This window comes from Gambusia affinis, linkage group LG18, assembly GCF_019740435.1.
Source record: "Gambusia affinis linkage group LG18, SWU_Gaff_1.0, whole genome shotgun sequence".
In the NCBI taxonomy this organism is placed as follows: Eukaryota; Metazoa; Chordata; class Actinopteri; order Cyprinodontiformes; family Poeciliidae; genus Gambusia; species Gambusia affinis.
Window position 1 is genome coordinate 10,271,206 of NC_057885.1, and position 19,674 is coordinate 10,290,879.

Consider the following 19,674-nt stretch of genomic DNA (forward strand, 5'->3'; position numbering starts at 1 on the left):
GACAGAATATTTGTTGATTTAAAAGTTTTGGTTCGATATCAAAAACCGACTTTAATCTCAAAGAATAAAGTGGATTTTAAGGGAAAAAAATATTTTTTTTTTTTCCACCTTTGCAATCAATGCACACAGGTGGAGCGAACAGCAAAAACCTCACTTATGAAATTAAATGTAACATTCATTGCCTAGTTTTTGTGCCATTGCTAAGAGTGTTTACAACCTTCCCACTCATGCACACTGGCCTCGTGTTGCTACATTACTGGCAGCACATAAAGGCAGCACTCCAACAGGGCAGGCAAAGTGACGCACTGAGCATGCTCAGAGCATCCCGCAGCCGGTCGAATCCACTGTAGATGATGTTCCGATCTAATGAATAAAAAAAAAGAAAGAACATCTTCTAAGGTGTTTTTTTTTAGAGGAGAAAATGTTCACGCTGAGTCAACGGTATGAAGATTTCTGCAGGATGTCTGCCTTCTCCTCCTCTTCCTCCTGGTGCTCGCTGAGGAGGAGGAGGAGGCGGAGAGAAAGATGCAGCCTCATCAATAGAAAACTAGTTCTGATCCAGTTCAAACTAGCTCTGCTTTATTAGGCTGCGAGGAGATCCGCAGTTCCACTTTAAATGCTGCAGACAGAGGGCAGAATCGCACAGGGAGATCTGCACTTCTTACTTTACGCAAACCAGCAAACCTTTCCGTTTTCCAATCCTCAGCCGCTCTTCCTTACGTTCTTATCTCTATGCGTGCGTCACAAATTGCTGCAAACGTGAATTCAGATCAATAACAACTTCAGTCTTTGAAAAACAAATCAATGTAATATTAATGATTCGTCCGAGTGAGCTGCAACCGGTAACGGTTAAATGTCGCCAAGCGTGCGACGGGAGACAACAAAGGAGCAGCTCCAGCATCATCATCATCATCATCAACCTAACCACTGCCGCCTTAAAAAAAGCTGCGGGTTATTAATTTGCAACCAGTGTCCAATAGATGCTAATGGATGGAGTAGCAAGGCGAAGATAATCTCCGTGTAGGGAGAGATTTCTGGCAGAAGCAGGGTGGCGCGGCGGGCTGAAGAGACGGAGGATCACTGCAGTGCAGCAGAGCTGTCACTCACAGCCCCATTGTGAGTCTGGCTCGCACAGCCAGTCTCCTTGGGACTCGTTCTGTGGACAAATCCTGCTCTGATGTGGATTTAAAGAAGCCACACAAGGGCAGCTGTGTATAAAACAAAACAAGAATATTTCAAAACGATTCTGGTTTGGAATGGTCTGCAGTCGATCCACCGTGACGCAGCTCGCCTCGTGTCTGCATCCTATAAAACGTCAGCCTCTGATTCTGCAGCGACGGGGCTTTACGCCCAGGGGAGAATGCCCTGGGAGGGCGGCAGGAAACAGAAACACCCAGGACTGAAGCCAAATCTCTACCGGTCAAATCTGGGATTAGTTATTCTGCTGTATATTTAAATTCTGTAAAACAGCGTCATTTGTGTGCAGAGAATCTATTGTTTTCTGTCCATGTATTGATCAGTATTTAATAAATCGATATTGTTGATTTCTTCCCATTTCATAAGATAAATATCACAGCTGCAAAAGGATGTCGTGCAGAATGAAGTAAAAAAAAAAAAAAAAACATAAATACTGCCAAGCTTGTACTTTTCTAACATAAAAGCCAAGAATTTATCCCCCCAAAATTTTGTAAAAGATTTATAAAATTTGTATTTAAAATAAATGCTAAATATTTTTTTTATTTATACAAATATTTATTTTTTTAATTTAAAGGTTTTAATTGAAAATAATTACAATTTTTAATTTGAATTTAATTTAGAGTTAATTACTGAACAGTTGTATTCAGTTTCATTTAAAGCTGAATAAATATGGCACACATAAAAATATTAATATTTTTATGTGAATGTGTAAACTATTATTTAAGCTGTAATGTATTATGTGTTAAACTTACTATTTTATCTATTTGTTTCATATTTTCAGACAGATTAAATAAATACTGACTTTGAAAAGGTTTATATTTTTAATTAAAGAACTGCAGTTAATTACTGAAGTCGTTTATAAAATTGCTAACAAATTTAGATTATATAGAAACATTTATCTATTAAATTAATTCAGGTACTGTCAAGTTTATTGAAGATATATCAATATATTTATTAAGTAATTTATGTATTGAATTATGGCACTAATACACTTGGTCCTTAAAACTAACTATAAGGTATTATGTTATGACTTAAACACAATAACATTTCAAGACTGCATTAATAATTGGCATATTTAATTATTTATATATGCAATAAGTTGACACATTTGTGCAAATATGTAGTATTTATTTGACATGTTTCTTACAGAGTTGTCTAAAATTTTAGATAAACATTGCTTTTACGAATCCCTTTCTTATTAGATTTGTTTGATTATGGCAGTTTTGTCCCATGATAAATTATTTCTGATCAAAGTGATCCAAAAATTAGATTTTTAGATCGTAAGATAAATTCAAGATGTGCTTTCACATGACTATAGAATAAAAATGATTTCAACACTGAAATAACTATATTTAACTTTTAATTAAAGTTCTTCCATTTGTAATTATTTGATTAGGGATTTTAAAAAATGGAATTACTTAAGGATATAATGTATTTTAAATATTTATTTGATGATTAAAGACATCCCCCAAGCTCCCCGGTGGCGCCTCTGAAAGAAAACCAGCCTTTCTGCGCATCACCATCTCCTCCCTCCTCATGAGCCCACTTTCTCGAAATACATCCTTCGCCCCAGCACACACCAGCTTGCTCAGGCCTCTCTCGTCCCTCATCACCGCCCTCCTCCCTTGGCCGCCGGCATCCAATCTGAGTGGGCGGGAGGACCTCCCCAACCCCTGAACCCGCGTCTATTCCCGCCCCTGCGCGCTTATAAAACCGGCCCGGATCGCGCCGGAAAGTCTTGGGTCTTCAGAATCGCTCAGGGTTGCAGCAGAACATCCCCCTTCCTCCGTCTTATCCCTCCCCTCTCCATCATCCTCACTGTTTTTTAGGAGACTCTTTTTACGCATCATCCATCCTCACCCCATCCACCACCACCACCGCCACCACACTCCACAACTGTAGCGGGACCGTCTTTCTGCAGGCCAGTTGCATGCATTGTTCGTCTCCCAAAATGGTTTGCGAGACTAAAATCGTTGCGGACGAACACGAGGCTATACCTGGGACCAAAAAAGAGCCGATGATGTGGGGCTCCCCGGCGGCCCCCGGCGCGGCTCTGAGCCCCGCCGGCGAGCCCAAGGATGTGCGGAGGGACGGGGTGTTTATCCGCGAGTTCGAGCGGGAGGACCAGGAGGAGGTGCTGCGCATCTTCCACGAGGGCATCATGGAGCGGATACCCAACTCGGCGTTCAGGGGTATCTGGCAGCAGCCCCGGACCCAGTTCTTATACGCCTTTCTGACAGGTGAGCGGTCAAAGGAGCTTCCCCCACCCCCACAGCAAACCCACCACTGTTAATCTCTATGGTAACTCCAATCTGATTTAATTATATTTGTAATCAGGACCACACAATGCGTAGTTACGCAGAAATCTGTTGCCGCTTTTAAACTTTGCCCACCGGCGCACCGGCGTTCTGCTCCACCACGCAGCCAACAAAAGGCATGCGAGGCGCATGGAGCATGTGTAGAGAGGCGGATGGTGCTGATGCTGTGGTCACATGCCGGCAGTTTGACGATCGGCCCACAGGGTGCGCCCATCGCTCAGAAAATTAAAACAAAAGAACGGACAGAAAAAGAGAGAAGGGGAATAAAATCCCTCCATGCGCCACTGAAATTCTCTCTTTTGTTCATTCAAATTACAACCTCTTGACTGGGTGAGGTACCAGGAAGACATAACAGATTTCTACCTCTAAATCCTGCGAAAGTGATTAGTGAGAAAAACTAATGTTTGCTTTAATCATTAAAAGTGTTTTACTCTGTTGAGTAAATAGTTGCGTGGAGCTCAACATGCGATGCGTCCCATCTATCACTATTGTCTGCGTTTCCCTTTGCGCCCCCTAGCGTCGCACCCGACTAATTTCCAATCAGGCAAAAATTGATTTAATGCCGCCATAACCTTACGAGCATGCTCCGCTCCAGAAAGTTCAGAAAGAGGTAAAATGAAAATGAAACTTCTCTCTCAGTGTTGCAGCTGAACTCACGTGTCTTTCTCAGGGTTCCTAAACATCCTGAAAGTGAAAATTCAGGTGGTGGTCAGTTACTGAAGTATGAAAAGCAAAGTGCACTATAAAATTAACTGGAAATGTTTGCGCAGAGATCAGGCTTTCAATAAAAAAATTTGCAAAAAAACCCACTAGTTGGATGGATACAAAAAAAATGATGAATTTATGGATGATGTAAATAATGAGGCAGGAATCAAAATCTAGAAATAGTTAATGGTTTAACCTGGAAACGCCAAACTTCCCCAGAGTGTGTAGGAACCCTGGATACAGAGTAACTCTGCTCCCTGTCAACAAACTGTTCGTGTTCCTCCGTGTCGCCAATCTGTCTTGAACCCTTGCTGTTCTGTGTCTGTTGCTGGATTCAAACCCTGCCAGAACAGCCAGCTTGTGATTCTCTCTTCTGACAGGTTTCGCTTACTTTTCTTCCATTTCTCCACAGCAATGTGCTTTTACATGACCAAATCTGTCACGCTGACCTGCTGTGCACCGCTCATTCTCATGGGTGCGCGCTACTACTACAGCAGGAAAGTTATCCAGAATTATTTGGACTGTGCTCTGAACACGGACATGGCTGACATTGAGGCCTATTACATGAAACCCACAGGTAAGGAACCGCTTCTACTCACTGACGTCTCATTGGTATGTGTGATTTGTCAGCAGGCGGCTCCACCCGCAGTGTTGCAAAATAAATCCCAAGATTAGACCTAATGCTCGCCTCGGCTTGCTTTACACAGCAGCTTTCAATTAGCGGAGAGGACGAAGCCAAATAAAAGTCAGTGTGACTGACAGATACATGACGAGAACACAGTTTAGTCCTCAGGCAGAGGAAAATAGTTAAATATGCAGGTCATCCTTCTGCTTTCCTTCCTCGTTGTTCTCACCCCTCCTCCCTGCGTGTTTCCTGCTCCTTCCCCCCACCGGCTTCCTATCCTTGCTGCTCTTGGCCTCTGGAGTGGGGGTAGAGGGCACCGCAAGGCCTATTGATTGCACTGAGGAAGACTGCTGATACTCTCTCTGCAGTGAGCTCGGTGTCGTCGAGCCTCATTTCCTCCACTAAGGTTTCTAATTAGAAAAATCAATCAGACTATTTATTCTCCTCCGGCTACCTACAAATATGTGTTGGTTTTACCACATTCCCCTGCCTTGCCTTCGACGCACATGGCCGACACCAAAAACAGGTGTGAGTAAAGCCAGTCAATTGCCTTCCCATTGTGTGCTGCTCTCTCTCGCGCTGTGCCCACTTGCCTGATAATCCACAGCACACAGTTGCAGTTTAGCATTCCCATTATTGCTGCAGAGCCACGACGGTTCAGAGGGGGTCAGGCGTCGCTGCTCCTGGACAATGCTAATGATTACAGCCGCACAAGCCGAGTGGACCCAGAGGGACGAACACCGGGGTCCGATGGAGAGGCACCACTTACACTGCTATCATTTGTTACAGAAATTTGTGCTGCTTTTTGCTGTGTTACAGCCAAAAACTTCAATGTGTCTTCTTTTATAGGCTAGAGCAACACAAAGTAGAGCACAGTTCAGATGGGAAAGGACAATTGTTTTATAAATAAAGATAATGTTCAGCCCCTTTTACAGCAATAACTTCAAGAAAAAAGATCCAGATCAACCAACTGCCTTAGCTAACACAAGCCATGTCTCTAAAATTGCGCAAATTGGAATTAAATGTATAATTACATATACAACTAAATTCACTTACTGGGAACATGACATTTAAATAAAACCCTGATTTTTTGCTAAGTAGTTTATTCAGTAGGATGAGGTGGTTATCCGGCTGCATCAAACATTTTTTGCAAAACTGCAACGCATCACACGAGTCATGTGATCAACAACCAGATGTTGCTAGTGGCGGAAAAGACGGAGAAGACGACAGGAAGTGGTAGGAGGAGGACGTCGCAGCTTGTTTTAAAATTGCTTATTGTATAAAAACTTATTTACATGTGATTTTGATTGCGCTTCGTATGTAGTGGAGACACTGAAATTGTGTTTTTATGACATTAGTGGAATATCAACCAAGTTTTGCTGGAAACACAGCTGGCGTTCTTATTAATTGGATTTAAAACTCAAGCATAAGTCCAGCTGTTCTGTGAAGTTCTCAGAGAATTGTTGGAGAACATTAGAAAACAAGCAGCATCTTGGAGAAGAAGGAGCACAGCAGACAGGTTCAGGGAGAGAGTTGTGCAGAAGTTTAAAGCAGGATAAATTTACAAACCAATCCATCAACAGAAAAATGGAAATAATCGTCTTTCTGAACTAGCCAAGTGAGCAAGAGCCGCAACTGCTCAGATGTTTAAAACAGAGAACCTGCCACATTATGACTGGTCCAAGTCTGGATGAGCCTGTCCAGATGAAATAAGCTCCAACCTCTGGAACCCGTTCATCGGTTCCAGTTCTTCTTCTGCTGAGTGTTTTAACACAAACGCCTACAGTGATTCCCATAAACACTCTGGTCACTGTGGCTCGTTGCTAAAAGCTGCGCAGCAACATGGCAGTTTAGACTGATTGTGGTGCAGTCATGTGTTCAACTTTTCCTCCGTCTTTGTTAATGAATATGGGTGTGACATTGGGCTAAACACCCTGAACAGGATGGCAGCAGATACGGCAGAGCTTGGTGAGACACATCTTTATGTCATTAAGGCAAAAATAATCTCATAGTTGGCAACAACCAGATGGTCAACAATCATTAAATCACTTTTTATTTGTACAAACTGCTAAGGTTTTTGCAGACACAAGCGATCGCTGTTATGTGATTTAGCTGTCATATGTACATTCAATTTTACATTCAAAGTTATTGGTTTTATCTATCTTGAATCTATCAAAAATTATGAAAAATCTGTGTTGCTGAATCTGCACTGCAGTTTTCTCAGTCAACATTAGAGAGGAGCTGGATTGAGTTGTAGTCTTTATGTATTCATGTTCATCTGCTTTTCTTATCTCACTTGAAATGAATCTCTTTACTCATTGAACCCATGGGGCACTTTAACTGGTCTAACTGGTTTTAGAACATGTGAAGCTTACTGAAGGGTTACCCCTTCAGTAAGTTACCCTGGAAGTAAAAACAAACCCTGTCCGACTCCAGCAACACCTGCTGTGTACTAACACTGGTGTGGTTTCATAAGCACAAGATAAGATGACAGATTAGAGAAAATGGGGGAAGAAGTGCTTGAAAGAGAGGCAGGATAGAAAAAGAGGCAATGAAAAGGACTAAAGTTTATATGTGTTAGAATAAAGACACCAGAAGCTTCCTGGTCACCAGCTGGATAAAGAGAGAGAATATTTCAGATTTAAAAGACATACGTACCTCCTGTAGCGCTTCCTGTTGTTGTATTTTGAACCACTCTGTTTCCTTTCTTCCAAGTCTCTTTTTATGTGACCCGTGGTCCACGATCCAGACACAAAGGAAGTAATTTCTCCAATGAAAAGCCGTCTAAAGTGTTGATTGGTGGGAGGATACGGCCGTTGTTCCCTAATTTCAACAAAAAATGTATTTAAGCGTTTTAAGATATTTTTTTTAGACAAAAGAAAGTGCAGATATAGAAAACATCAGCATCTCTATCGGAATGATTGGTATTTCTAAAGTGTTGAAGATGCAAAAGTTGAAGTAAATAATCCACAAGCATTGACGTTCTGCGATCTACCACTTTGTAGCACAATGTGATCAGCAGCTGAGTCAACATGAGCATCACAACTCTGAGTTGTAATATACACCACACATAAAAACTAATTTTCAACACAAATTTATTTGTACTGACTGCATAATAATGCTATTTAATCTCTTGCTACGCTATGCAGTGGCTTTGTCTGCACCAATGAAGATTCAGTCACCTCTGCATGTTGAAAGCCTGAAGTAGCTGACACAGCAGGGGACCTGGCAACCTCTTTTGAAATAGTTCAGCTAACTGGGGGCAATCAAGAGGACAAATAAGCTTTTTGCTACAGATTATTTGGCCGTCATCAAGTTCCGAAATAGAAACATAAGATGGTTACGTCATGGCCAAAATGGCCGACTTTGTCCTGAAGTAGTAGAACATAGCAGAACCTATTTAATACCAATTCTTCACTGTTCTTAATTTCACCACGTATGGAACCTTATATGTTTTATAAAATATATTCTTGGATACGCAAACATAAATATCAAGAAGATAAACAAAAAGTGACATTACGATCATGGAAAAACGTACTGAATCATGCTAATTACAGGAGTACAATTAGAAAAATTTAAAACTGATCAATTTCATTTTCCTGTGAATTTTCAAGTTCTCTGAAACATCACACACACACACACACACACACACACATTGTGAGACTTTAAACGCGACACACTGCAGAAATCTTTCCACTTTCTTTCATCCTTGGTACAGACGTGTGTCTGGTTTATCCAGCGTTTGTAAGAAGTGGGAATCATTAATAATGCACTGAAGTCTCACTATCCATCTCTTACGTTTTACGTTGCTATTAAATCAATACTTAACTGAAGCGCACATTGGAGAGACTAAATGGTGTGTCATCAGCAGCTTCATTAATTGTCACGTTGAGCTTTTTCTGAGTCTCTGGCGATAAATTGAAAGGATTAATCATTACATAAAAGCCTGTTGTTTTTATCTGACCGATTACTTGTCCCCTGTAAAGATTTAGAGTTTGCAGTTAAAGTCGAATAAATCTGGACATTACACTGATGGGGAAAGTTAGTTTTTACTGCCTTGGAAAACCTCATGAACATTTCCACGTTTGTGATGTTCCAACTACAAACTTCAGTGTTTCCCATTAGGACACGTAGAACCAACACACAGTTAGCATGTGGTTGTGATGTGGAAGGAAAGTGATGCAATGGTTTTCAAATGTGCTGCGTGCGTTCAACCCTTTGAGTCAATACAAAACCTGAAACGTCACACACAAACACACACGCTTTGGATTAAACCTCTATACTTAATCCAAATATAGAGGCTGAAATTGCTGCCATACTTTCCATAAACCTTCACTTAGACTTTAAATCGCAACACTTGAACCTACTTTAATCTAAAAACCGTCCCATCGCAGGTTTTGTTGCGTGTTTAGTTATTGTCCTGCTTGGCAGGTTCATCCTACTTTCCAATTTCACACTACTTTAGGGGTGTCTGTCACATAAAATGCCATTAAAGTACATTTATGTATGTAGCTGTGACATTAAAAAGGTGGACATGTTTGATCAGTATGAAAACTTTGGCAAGGCTCTGATTCAGTGATGCATTTGTTGAGCATTTTCCATTGTAAGTGATATTGTTCTGGTCTTACATGTAAGGTCTAAGTTTAGCAACTTTTCGACGTTTTTTGAAAATTCGGATGAATGCGTTAACATGAAAGTAATGACCTGGACACAGTTAAGACCGGGTTTATGCAGGTTTCACCAACTCAAACTTCAGATGTTTTAAGACCATTTTGACAAACATTCGAGGCCTAAATCACTATATTACGATGAATGCGTCAGCCGCTTGTTACCGGTACACTTGAATCACAGAACGCAGTGAGCAAAGACGTCTGCATTCGGCTCAAACTTCAACCTGAACGAAAAGACACATGAGAAAAAGCCTATGTAGAATATATGAGTTTAAAAAGTGCTGCCACGTCAAAATTTAAGACCTGTAATTACTTATTTAAAGGTACATTATCTTGAATTTAAGACATTTTAAGGCCTTGATTTTTAAGGCCAGGTTGATCATTCAACCTGCCCAGGCATGCTGATGGGCAGCAAGGCTGTAAAACTGAAATGCACACAGCGAGAGCTCCTAATGGAGATTTCAACGCAGAGAGAGAGAGAGAGAGAGAGAGACAGAGAGAGACAGAGAGAGAGACAGAGAGAGAGAGAGAGAGAGAGAGAGAGAGAGAGAGACAGAGAGAGAGAGAGAGAGAGAGAGAGAGAGAGAGCATGTCTGCAAAATGCCACATCCAGGCAGCAATTTTCTCTGCAAAACAGTTCAGGCTGTGATGAAAACGACTTCTGTTTCAAATCCTCACTTCTCAACAAATGAATTATTTATTCACTGCGTTTCTGCACACGTGCACAACGTCTGACAGTCCACTCTCATTTAACGGGGGAGGAGAGAGAAACTGCTGATGCTTGAGTTCTCTGTGGCAGGCTAATCCATTCCTCCAGCGTGAACTTTGACCTAAAGTGCGGGGCGTTTCTTAGCGAGTGCACCAAGGAGGCTGTGTATGTGCACGGGTTATGTATTGCTAGATAATTTTATTAATATATATAAAAAAGCATGGATGAAATAATAGTAATGAAATTAATACATTCACTTTGCTTCTTATTGTTGTATTAAATTCAATGAAAGAAGTCTAGCAAATTAAAATTGCTTCCTCCAAAAATGACAATAGGCAGAGACAAACAATGCGATACAAAGAACGGTGCTCCCGTCCTGAGCGTGTTCACGCAGCGCGCGTCTTTTTGTGGAAGTGAACTACAGGACAGCGAAGCCGAGTCTAGACGAAACGCTTATCAACTGAATTAGCCCTGCAGGTTTCATCTGAAGGAAACAAGAATAATCCTGTTAGCGATCAAATCCAATCCCCAGTGCGCTTCTCTGGGTGTGTGTGTGTGTGTGTGTGTGTGCAGTTTGGGGGGATTTCATGCAGGCTTCCAGTCAGAGTATCACTGAGTGTTTGACACTCCCACACCGATGCCAGTACAGAGCAGTAATCAGATTTTTTTCTTCATGTAGGATGCATTACAAAGGATCTCCTCTGCTCTTCCTCTTTTTCTCGCCTTCGTGTTTTTCATCTGTTGACGTCCCTCCCCCTGCGGTATTAAAGGCAGATTATTCATCATTCTGTGCTCCCCTCTTTGTGCTTGGATGTCCTTTAAGGATCGTCACTATTACTGTCAACACAGAAGCCCCTCTAGTTTCTACACCTTCTTATCCAAGAGACATGAATAATTTCTTCTTTTTTTGTCCCTCTTTCCTTTCCTCCCCCCTTCCATGTCTTTTTTTTCCGAGTGAGTAAGCTCATTCATTCGACTCACACACAAACACTAAACCACTGGTGTTTAACTATAGCAATGCTGTCCTGAGCTCCTGCAGCTGCCGAGCTGCATCAACAGGGACCTTAATGCCCCAATGGAAAAAAAGAAAAAAAAAGAGCTGTCCCTCCACATGCCTGTGCAGATAGTCTCCTGGCTTCACAAACTGCACGGCTTGACTTTTTACGTTCTGCACACACTAATGAGCAGAAAACAGAAGCAAAAATGAATTCAGACCCAAAAACTACACAGAACCTCTGACTAAACAGTTACAGCTTCAACTAAAACAGGTATAAAAAATGCAACGTCTTTGTTTGCATCAACTGATCTCTACTTAAATATTTTCATAAATGCCTCGAAATCATTGAGCAGTGAAAAGGACAATGAAAATGCCCCAGTATAACCCGAAGTCAACATGCCAACAGTTTATTTCGGCCAAATTATAAACACTTGCTATATTTAGCAGTTCTTTCCCAAAGCTAACAGGGCAGAATATCACATCTTTTTTTTCCATTCTGGTCTTCATAGAACAACGCAACAAGCTGATATCAGACCATCATGCTATCTGCTCAAATTCAACCTGTCGTCCACAGGCTAACGCAACACAAAAATACTTTTACCCATCCATCCATTTTCTATTCACCATGTGTCCCTAATGGGGTCAGGAGGGTTGCTGGTTCCTCTCCAGCTAATGTTCCGGGCGAGAGGCGGGGTTCACCCTGGACAGGTCGCCAGTCTGTCGCAGGGCAACACAGAAAACAGACAGGACAAACAACCATTCACACACACACTCACACCTAGGGAGAATTTAGAGAAACCAATTAACCTGACAGTCATGTTTTTGGACTGTGGGAGGAAGCCGGAGAACCCGGAGAGAACCCACGCATGCACAGGGAGAACATGCAAACTCCATGCAGAAAGCCCTTCTTGCTGCAAGGCAACATCTCTACCAACTGCGCCACTGTGCAGCCCTATACTTTTATTAAATGTTTAAAAACAGCGACGGGTTAGAAAAAGTCACAAGCGGATGTTTTATTTTGCATCAACTATAAACAGCTCTGTCCTCTCTGCAGGTTCTCAGCTGTTGTCAATATGTCTCTCCAACTTACTTTACAAGACAAAATAAGAGATGCAGTTGGGGGGCTGCAGGGGAAAGGGCTATTTCACACCGTTTTCAGGTTTTCAGTGTAGCTCTGTGTCCCGTGCGTTGCGTCTGTGAGGCAGGGTTAAGTAATGTGAGCAGAGAGGCAGAGCGCCGCTTGCTGTCCTCACGCCTGGCGCAGGCTCAGCTCAGACAGATGGTCAGGAGGGCTTCATGGAGGCGTAATGCAAAGGAGTTGACACTGCAGCTTTGACTCCTGCTCAGGATAAACGTTCAGTTCATAATATGAGTAAACTCTGTGAGCTATGAGAGGAGTTTGACTGACCAAAAACCAACTCACATCAACACTCTGTCATTAACTGAAAATGTTCTTTGTTCTGAATTGAATTAAACAGCTCAGGCTCCCAATTTGAATATGTTGTGGAGAGACTCAAATATATTCATACCCCCTCTGATATTTACTAAAAAGGTTTCTTAACACGTAGCAGCCACGGTTGGATATTTGACCCCTGGTCCTGTCAGAGGTTGACCTAAATGAACTGGTTTCTGGGTTTGGACCGGCCGTTGAGACACAGCTGATGAGCTGGGTTTTACTCGCCCGTTACAGAAGCTTAAAGTTAAGCTGCTAGTGATACCGGTGCATTACATAAAAATAATGGGATAATTAAGGACGATTATAAAAAAAGAGAGACAGAAATAAAGAAAGACAAAAGGAGAGAAAGAAGAAAAGAAAGAAATGGAAGAGAAAGAATCAAATAAAAACAAAGAGAGAAAGAAAGAATTGATTTGGACTTAAAGTATGGATGGACAGAAATAAAAAGGAAAATCAGTGAGGAAGCAGGAAGGAAGGATGAAGTGAGTGAGCTAAACCAACTTGTATTTGCACAAAACTAGTGCAACTTCTGTTCTCTTCTGACTGATTCTTTTATAAATTAATTGTATTTATTGCACCACATAACTAAATAATGGTGGGAATAAGGAAAATAAAAAAAGAACACAGAAAGAAAGGAAAAAGCCTGTAGCGAGGACTACAGGCTGTACATAACCAGCCATTAATTAAAGCCTATAATTGAGGTAAATTTTATGATTCTTCTGTCTAGTTTACTTTATTTTCAAACTGATCTGCACTGAAGCTGCTTTCATTTTAAACTGTTTGTCACATCAGTATCTGCGTTTATGTGGAAGTCCCACCTTCAGCGATGCGGAGCCATCAGTGAACCAGTGTTTGCGCGGAGGGAACATGGGACCGTCTGCTGCCGCCGCGCCTCACACAGGTTTTATTCTGCCACAGAGGCGTCCGGATGGGCTTAACACAGGCCTGCAGAGGCATCCGAACCCCTGCTAACACCTGGGACTGCGGCGCAGGCTGATGTCATTATCAGCTGTTTCTGTGCGTGACGGCGTGAGATGCTCAGCTGGAACTCACAGCAGAGGAGTTGTGTAAGAGCAGAGAGAGATGCTGGATTCAGAGGTAATCGACTGCAGGTCAGAGGTCAGGCTCAGCCCGTCGTGGGATCGTCCGATTTAGTTTATCCGTAGCAGACAGATGGGATTTTGGTAGGAAAGCGTGTAACTGCGGCCAACGCATGACTTTAATCAAAAGGGGATTTTCAGCATAGTTACAGAAAACGGTTTTAATAATAAAAAGGTAACAAAGATCATAACAAAGATAACAAAATAATCATTATAACAAAGATCTTATGAACGTCCCTACTGTGTGTCAGTCTAATGTGTGTCATTAGCTTTGAAAAGGAAAATTAACTGACTGTTATCCAGCTAAACACATCAGAAATGGCATCTTGGATGAGAAGAAAGTTGATATTTCATGTTATTGTGATTCTCATGGTGGAGCTGCACAATTTGCTGGCAGGTTGCTCTAACCTTGGACCTCTGTGTGTGTCTGACAAAGTCTTTTTGTCTGTGTTAGTTCACAGTGCACACTGTGAACTAACACGCTGATCTAAGACTGAATCTTTGTGTTTCACTTTGTAATTCCTTTTATTTGACAAATATGATTTAAATGCAACTGAAAAACTGCAGCTAACAGGTAAAAAAACGGTTTAGTTTCTTTCAGTCTCTTTGCTTTCCACTTTGCCTCTGAGTTCATATTGACCATCTGTAATCCCAGAGCTTTTAATTAGTGGAGTCTTAATGAATAGCTGATGTCATTAGACACCAGAGACTGGTCATTATTCAAATCCCTGTGCGCCTCTCTCTGGTTTTCCATCTTTTGGTGTTTTAAGCAGATTCAACCCACTGCTGTTTAAATGTTTAAATGTAGGATGTTCTGATTCTCTCATGCAGCTGAACGCTCATGTTTGGATTTTCTGTCAGAAAAAAACCCATCTTATGTGATAGACTGTATAGCTGTATTAATGTATCTCCCAATAGAAAACAGTTAGCAGTAAAGATTATTACGATTTAATACTTATGTGAAATAAAGTCTGAGATTTTACAGTGTAGTTTGGTAGCAATATGCTATTAGCTGCAGTTTAGACATCTCTTCCCCACAATGTAATTCAAGATTAAACATTTTGTCTAAATTAAAGTGATTGAAATCCATATCATATATTCTTTCAAAAATGATTTGCTTTGGAGTTCATGTAACGTACATTTAATCAGTGTTACAGGATCTACATTAGCATGATTGCACATTAGATATTATCTGTATTCACTGTAGCCTCATGTTTGACTCACTAATTGAAATAGAGGCATAAATATAAAAAGTAAAAGCTTAAACAGTTTAATGCTAAACGGTTAGTGTTTGATTTTTATTTAGACGGCAAATCTTTGAGATTAAATAAAACACCGCAGTTATTTTAAAGGAATAATTCAACATTTTTAAAGCAGGCGCTCATTTTTAGAGTTTTTGTAAATTGTTAACCTACAAACAGCAGAGAGAGGCTAGATTTACAAAAGAAAGAGTCTAACGTTGTGCAAATTGGTTAATTTCTCATTAAGCTAAGCTACAGGTTCTGGGTCGCTCCAGTGACAGGTTTTTGCTTTTTAAGACTTTTAATCATTTCATTTGTCTTTAACAGTTTAAGAAGTGTAAAGGCCACATATTCAGAGAGTGTAATCTCTAATCTTTTCCTGTTAAACCTCATCAGGCTCCTGCTTCTGGGTGGCGGTCCTGGATGGGCGCGTTGTGGGCATCGTGGCAGCGCAGGGCCACGAGGACGACAACACCGTGGAGCTACGGCGGATGTCCGTGGACTCTCGCTACCGGGGCAAAGGCATCGCGAAGGCCCTGGGCCGCCGTGTTCTGGAGTTCGCCGTGCGCAACAACTACGCCGCCGTGGTCCTCGGAACGACCGCCGTCAAGCTGGCCGCCCACAAGCTGTACGAGTCGCTGGGCTTCTGCAGGACGAGCCAGAGCGAGGACTACAGGCTACCCGGGATGAGCCGCTCGCCGCTGGAGAGGCTCTTCTTTCAGATCCGCCACAGCCGCTACCGCCTGCAGCTCCGTGAGGAGTGAGAGGTGACGGAGAGAGAGATGGAGGAGGGGGAGATGGAGGGAGAGAGGGACAGAGAGAGCAAACACCCTCCTTCACCTTTGAACCCCAACCGCGTCCTCTCCTCTGACAGCTTTTATTTATTTTGAGTCATTGTAGTTATGTTTGAGTAATCCTTTTACTATTTCATGGTGAAGTCACTAATGTTTTTTATTGTTACACTTTTCTTGCTATAGTTTTTGTATTTTAATTTTACACTGAGTATATATATTTTTAAGTTTCATTAACCTAATTTTTTGGCTTTCTTGTCCCTCCCTCTCCATCGGAGAAATAAAACTATGTATTTTTACATTTAGCTGGCATCCAAACCAATCACTGTCCAGCCTTTGACCCCAGATTATGTGGTTCAGATCCAACCCACTGGAGGGGGTCGGACGCCACGGGGTGGCTGAGATATGGTTTTCTTTCTAGAGAGGTGAAGAAGTTTAATAATTATTCGCAGCCCTGGTAAAAAAAAAAAAAAAATCATCTTTAAAGTAAATGGTTCTCATTTTATGTTTCACATTTCTCCAAAAACGTTCCCATACAAAGAGTGTAAAATTGGAAAAAGCTTCTTTTTACACGCTTTTCTGTCAAAGTTTGTCTGCCAATCCAAGAAGACGTCTATTAACTAACTATTTCAAGACAACAGAGCAACTCGAGACCTACCTCTTTTGTTATTTCAAAAATAATTTTCCCATTCTGAAGACTAGTTAAGAGAAATGGGCCTCAGTAGCTGCGTTTCCATTGACCACATAATTCAGAAAATTGATTCCAAAATAGATTTCCTTAATGGCAATTTTGAAAAAAAAATTTTAAGAAAAAGTTTTTGCAATAGGATTGAGGTTGTTTTTCAACCTCAATGAAATTAGTGTATTTCACAAAACTGCTGTGGAAACATTTTCTGTCAACAACCGGATGTTACTACTGGCAGAAAAGACGAAGAAAAACGACAGGAAGTGGTCAAAGGAAGTTGGCGTGAACAATTTCTTTCACATGATCTGACTGCGTTAAAGGAAGCAGCAAAACTGTGAAATTGTGTTTTTTCTACATTAGCAGGATATTAACAAAAACACAGCTCACTTTATTTAATACCTCAGGAAACAGGAAGTCACAAATTAAAAGCTTCAACAAACTAAAAAAGGGGTAGAAATTGCAAAATGCTTCCGTTAAATTCATGTAATAGGAATTCTTTTTATTGACAATAATTAAGTGGAGATTTTGTTGAATAATTACTACAATTTAATATTTCTTTAACACATCTTTACCAGGGGTGCAAGGAAGTGTGGGACACAGTCATACTTTGCGTGTGCATTGTGATGTTTAATGTAACACAGAGGGAACTCATCTGACAGCTGGCCTCCGTCTGAAAAAACCACATTGAAGCACAGCGAGAGCCGAGTCCCGCAGTGAGGTTTAAGGACGACAGGATGGCCACCAGAATATGCTCAGGGCATCCAGGACGCATTCAGCAACGCAGTGAAACCTCCTCAAACACTCGTCTCTGTTGTCCTTCCAAACAAATTACTGAACTTCTTCTCTTCTTGTTTTTGAACTTATTTAATTGATGAATCACTGGTTTTATCTCTCCGGAGCTGTGGATGGGTTTCTGGTTTAAGGTGGAGGAAGGGTGGAGCTCAGAGCCTGAGTGTGTGTGATAACTGAGAGCTTGTCATGGCGTATGTATGCAGATTCACGAGGCAAGTGTGGTTGACGTGACACGAGCCTCAAGAGTGTGTGAGGAATCTTTCTCTTTGGCTAAAAGTCAGGTGTTATCTAACTTAAATTACTTTATGTGTGTGCTTATAAATTGTTTACTGATTAAATCAAGTCAAAGTCTAACATTTTGGATACGTTAACAGCCTAACTGGAAAATTTGTAATTTTCTAACAAAGTTCCACGTTTAAATATGCAAATTTTGCTGTCAAAACTACGACAATGACTAAATAGCTGCAGTCTACGTTTAATAAACATTCAGGTTATTGGGTAAAACACGACTAACTAGCAATACTTTGAAATGTACAGTACATGACTGAGCACAAATTACAACCCAGTATTAGAACCCATGTATTGGCATGACCATCCCTTCTGTTCTGCGTGTTCTTACTGTGTATAGAGCTGAAAACTCATGTAGCAAATACCGAAGTTTCTCTCGTACCTGCTTACTCCGACCGAACAACCAGCAGCAGATTCAGCAATCCGTGACTCTGAGCCTACGTTGTGTCATCAAACCATTTTTATAGTGTTATATGTACAGCAAAACATAACAAAACAAAAAAAGCACATAATGAAAAAAATAAAATAAAATTGAAAGGGGAAAACATGAACGTCATCGTCACAAATCAGCACCATCCCTCACTTTCCTTCACCCTCCTCCCTATTCATGAATCTGACTGCAACCCTGGGCTGGAGCAAACAGCCCATCACTCTGTCCACCCACAACCTTCTGCATGTGCCCCCCACCCAGAGCCTTGCTGCAAAGCTTTAATTACTCCATTTCAAACTGGTTGGACCAGTCCAAGGCCCGGTCCCCGATCAGAGATCAATGCGACGCCACCTCTGCAGCGAGGGGACCGACTGGCGCCAGGTTGCTCATGATGTACGGTTGTGTGTGCGAACGGGCGTGATGCGGAGGAGGCGGATGTTGAGAACGACAGGCCGCGGGCGCGCTTGTGTGGCTGAGAGTTGGTGCAGACGTACAGATCACGCTTTACCAACTGCAGCGCTGCCTGGACGACATTCTGCCCGCCGGCTCACCAACTGTAGAATGCAAACAGCAATGCAAGTGTGGCATGCCTCTGTACCCAGTGTGTGTCCGGTGCCTGCCCTGGAAATGCATAGGACAAAAAAAACAAAACATATGTACTATATAAAAGATTTATATATCTATATACATATATATATAATAAGAGAAAATACACCTTTTTAAGATAAACATATGAGATAAATGTGTTTCTTTAAAAAAAAAAAAAAAAGAAGAGTTGTACCATCTGCATGAAATGTGTCTTTGAATGCAAATATAACTTTAAGGAGAGGAACTCTGACCACATGGCTACAGAAAACACTTGTTTACATTACTTTGAATGGTCAAAATTATCTGTAATATTTATTACCAGCCACAAGCCAGTACTACAAATCTTCATGAGGACAAAACTCATCTAATAGCTGCAGTTATTCAGAGTAAATCCATCACTGACTGAGGGAAAAGAAGGCTTGTTTTTTTTTTTTTGTTATCTTCTGATAGATCAGCTTTAAAACGTTTAGAAGGCATTGGATTGAAGTGCAAAAAGCACAAATTACAAAATCCTGTAGGTGTTTACAAAACTAGATGCACCAGCGGACCAAAGTAAAAGCCGAACTTAAAGTTTAGCGTATTTAAATATCTAAAACACTGTACCTGTTTACTCTAGGCATGGGCCGGTAGGAGATTCTCAGGGTATAACCTTCAGTATGTTTTCACTGCATCACATTGTTTACACTAAATAATTAAAACAAAAATATTTCACATCGTTTATTTGCTTTATTTAACTCAGAAACGCAACTATTATTTCTTCCTATTGCAGAAATTGTATAACACAGATGCATTACATGTACAATTACTGTAATCATGTGTATTATAATAATGTCGCTGATAACAGTTATTTGATATGTTGACCTTTGGAAAAAAAAAAAAAAGCAGAATAAACACCTGCTACTTTTAGGAGTAGTTTTTACGTGCTTATCAGAGCTTAGTCAGCTGGTGAATTAGTCAGGTTATTTGCTCCGGTAGGGCTGACAGTCAGCTGCTTAACAAAAACTCTGTCTGCAGCTTTAAAACAGTTTTACCACTGATGGTTTCCACGTTATCTCTGTCCAGAAACGTTTCTAAACAACTTT

The 19,674-nt window shown here is 41.2% G+C and overlaps 1 protein-coding gene across 1 annotated transcript; it reads left to right on the forward strand.

Moving 5' to 3' along the window:
- Positions 1 to 2,706: 2,706 nt before the first annotated feature.
- On the forward strand, positions 2,707 to 19,088 carry nat8l (N-acetyltransferase 8-like). Its single transcript, XM_044097745.1, has 3 exons — positions 2,707 to 3,437; positions 4,633 to 4,797; positions 15,415 to 19,088. The coding sequence occupies exons 1-3, from the start codon at positions 3,128 to 3,130 to the stop codon at positions 15,780 to 15,782; spliced, it is 843 nt and encodes a 280-aa protein (XP_043953680.1). The 5' UTR covers positions 2,707 to 3,127; the 3' UTR covers positions 15,783 to 19,088.
- Positions 19,089 to 19,674: the final 586 nt, after the last annotated feature.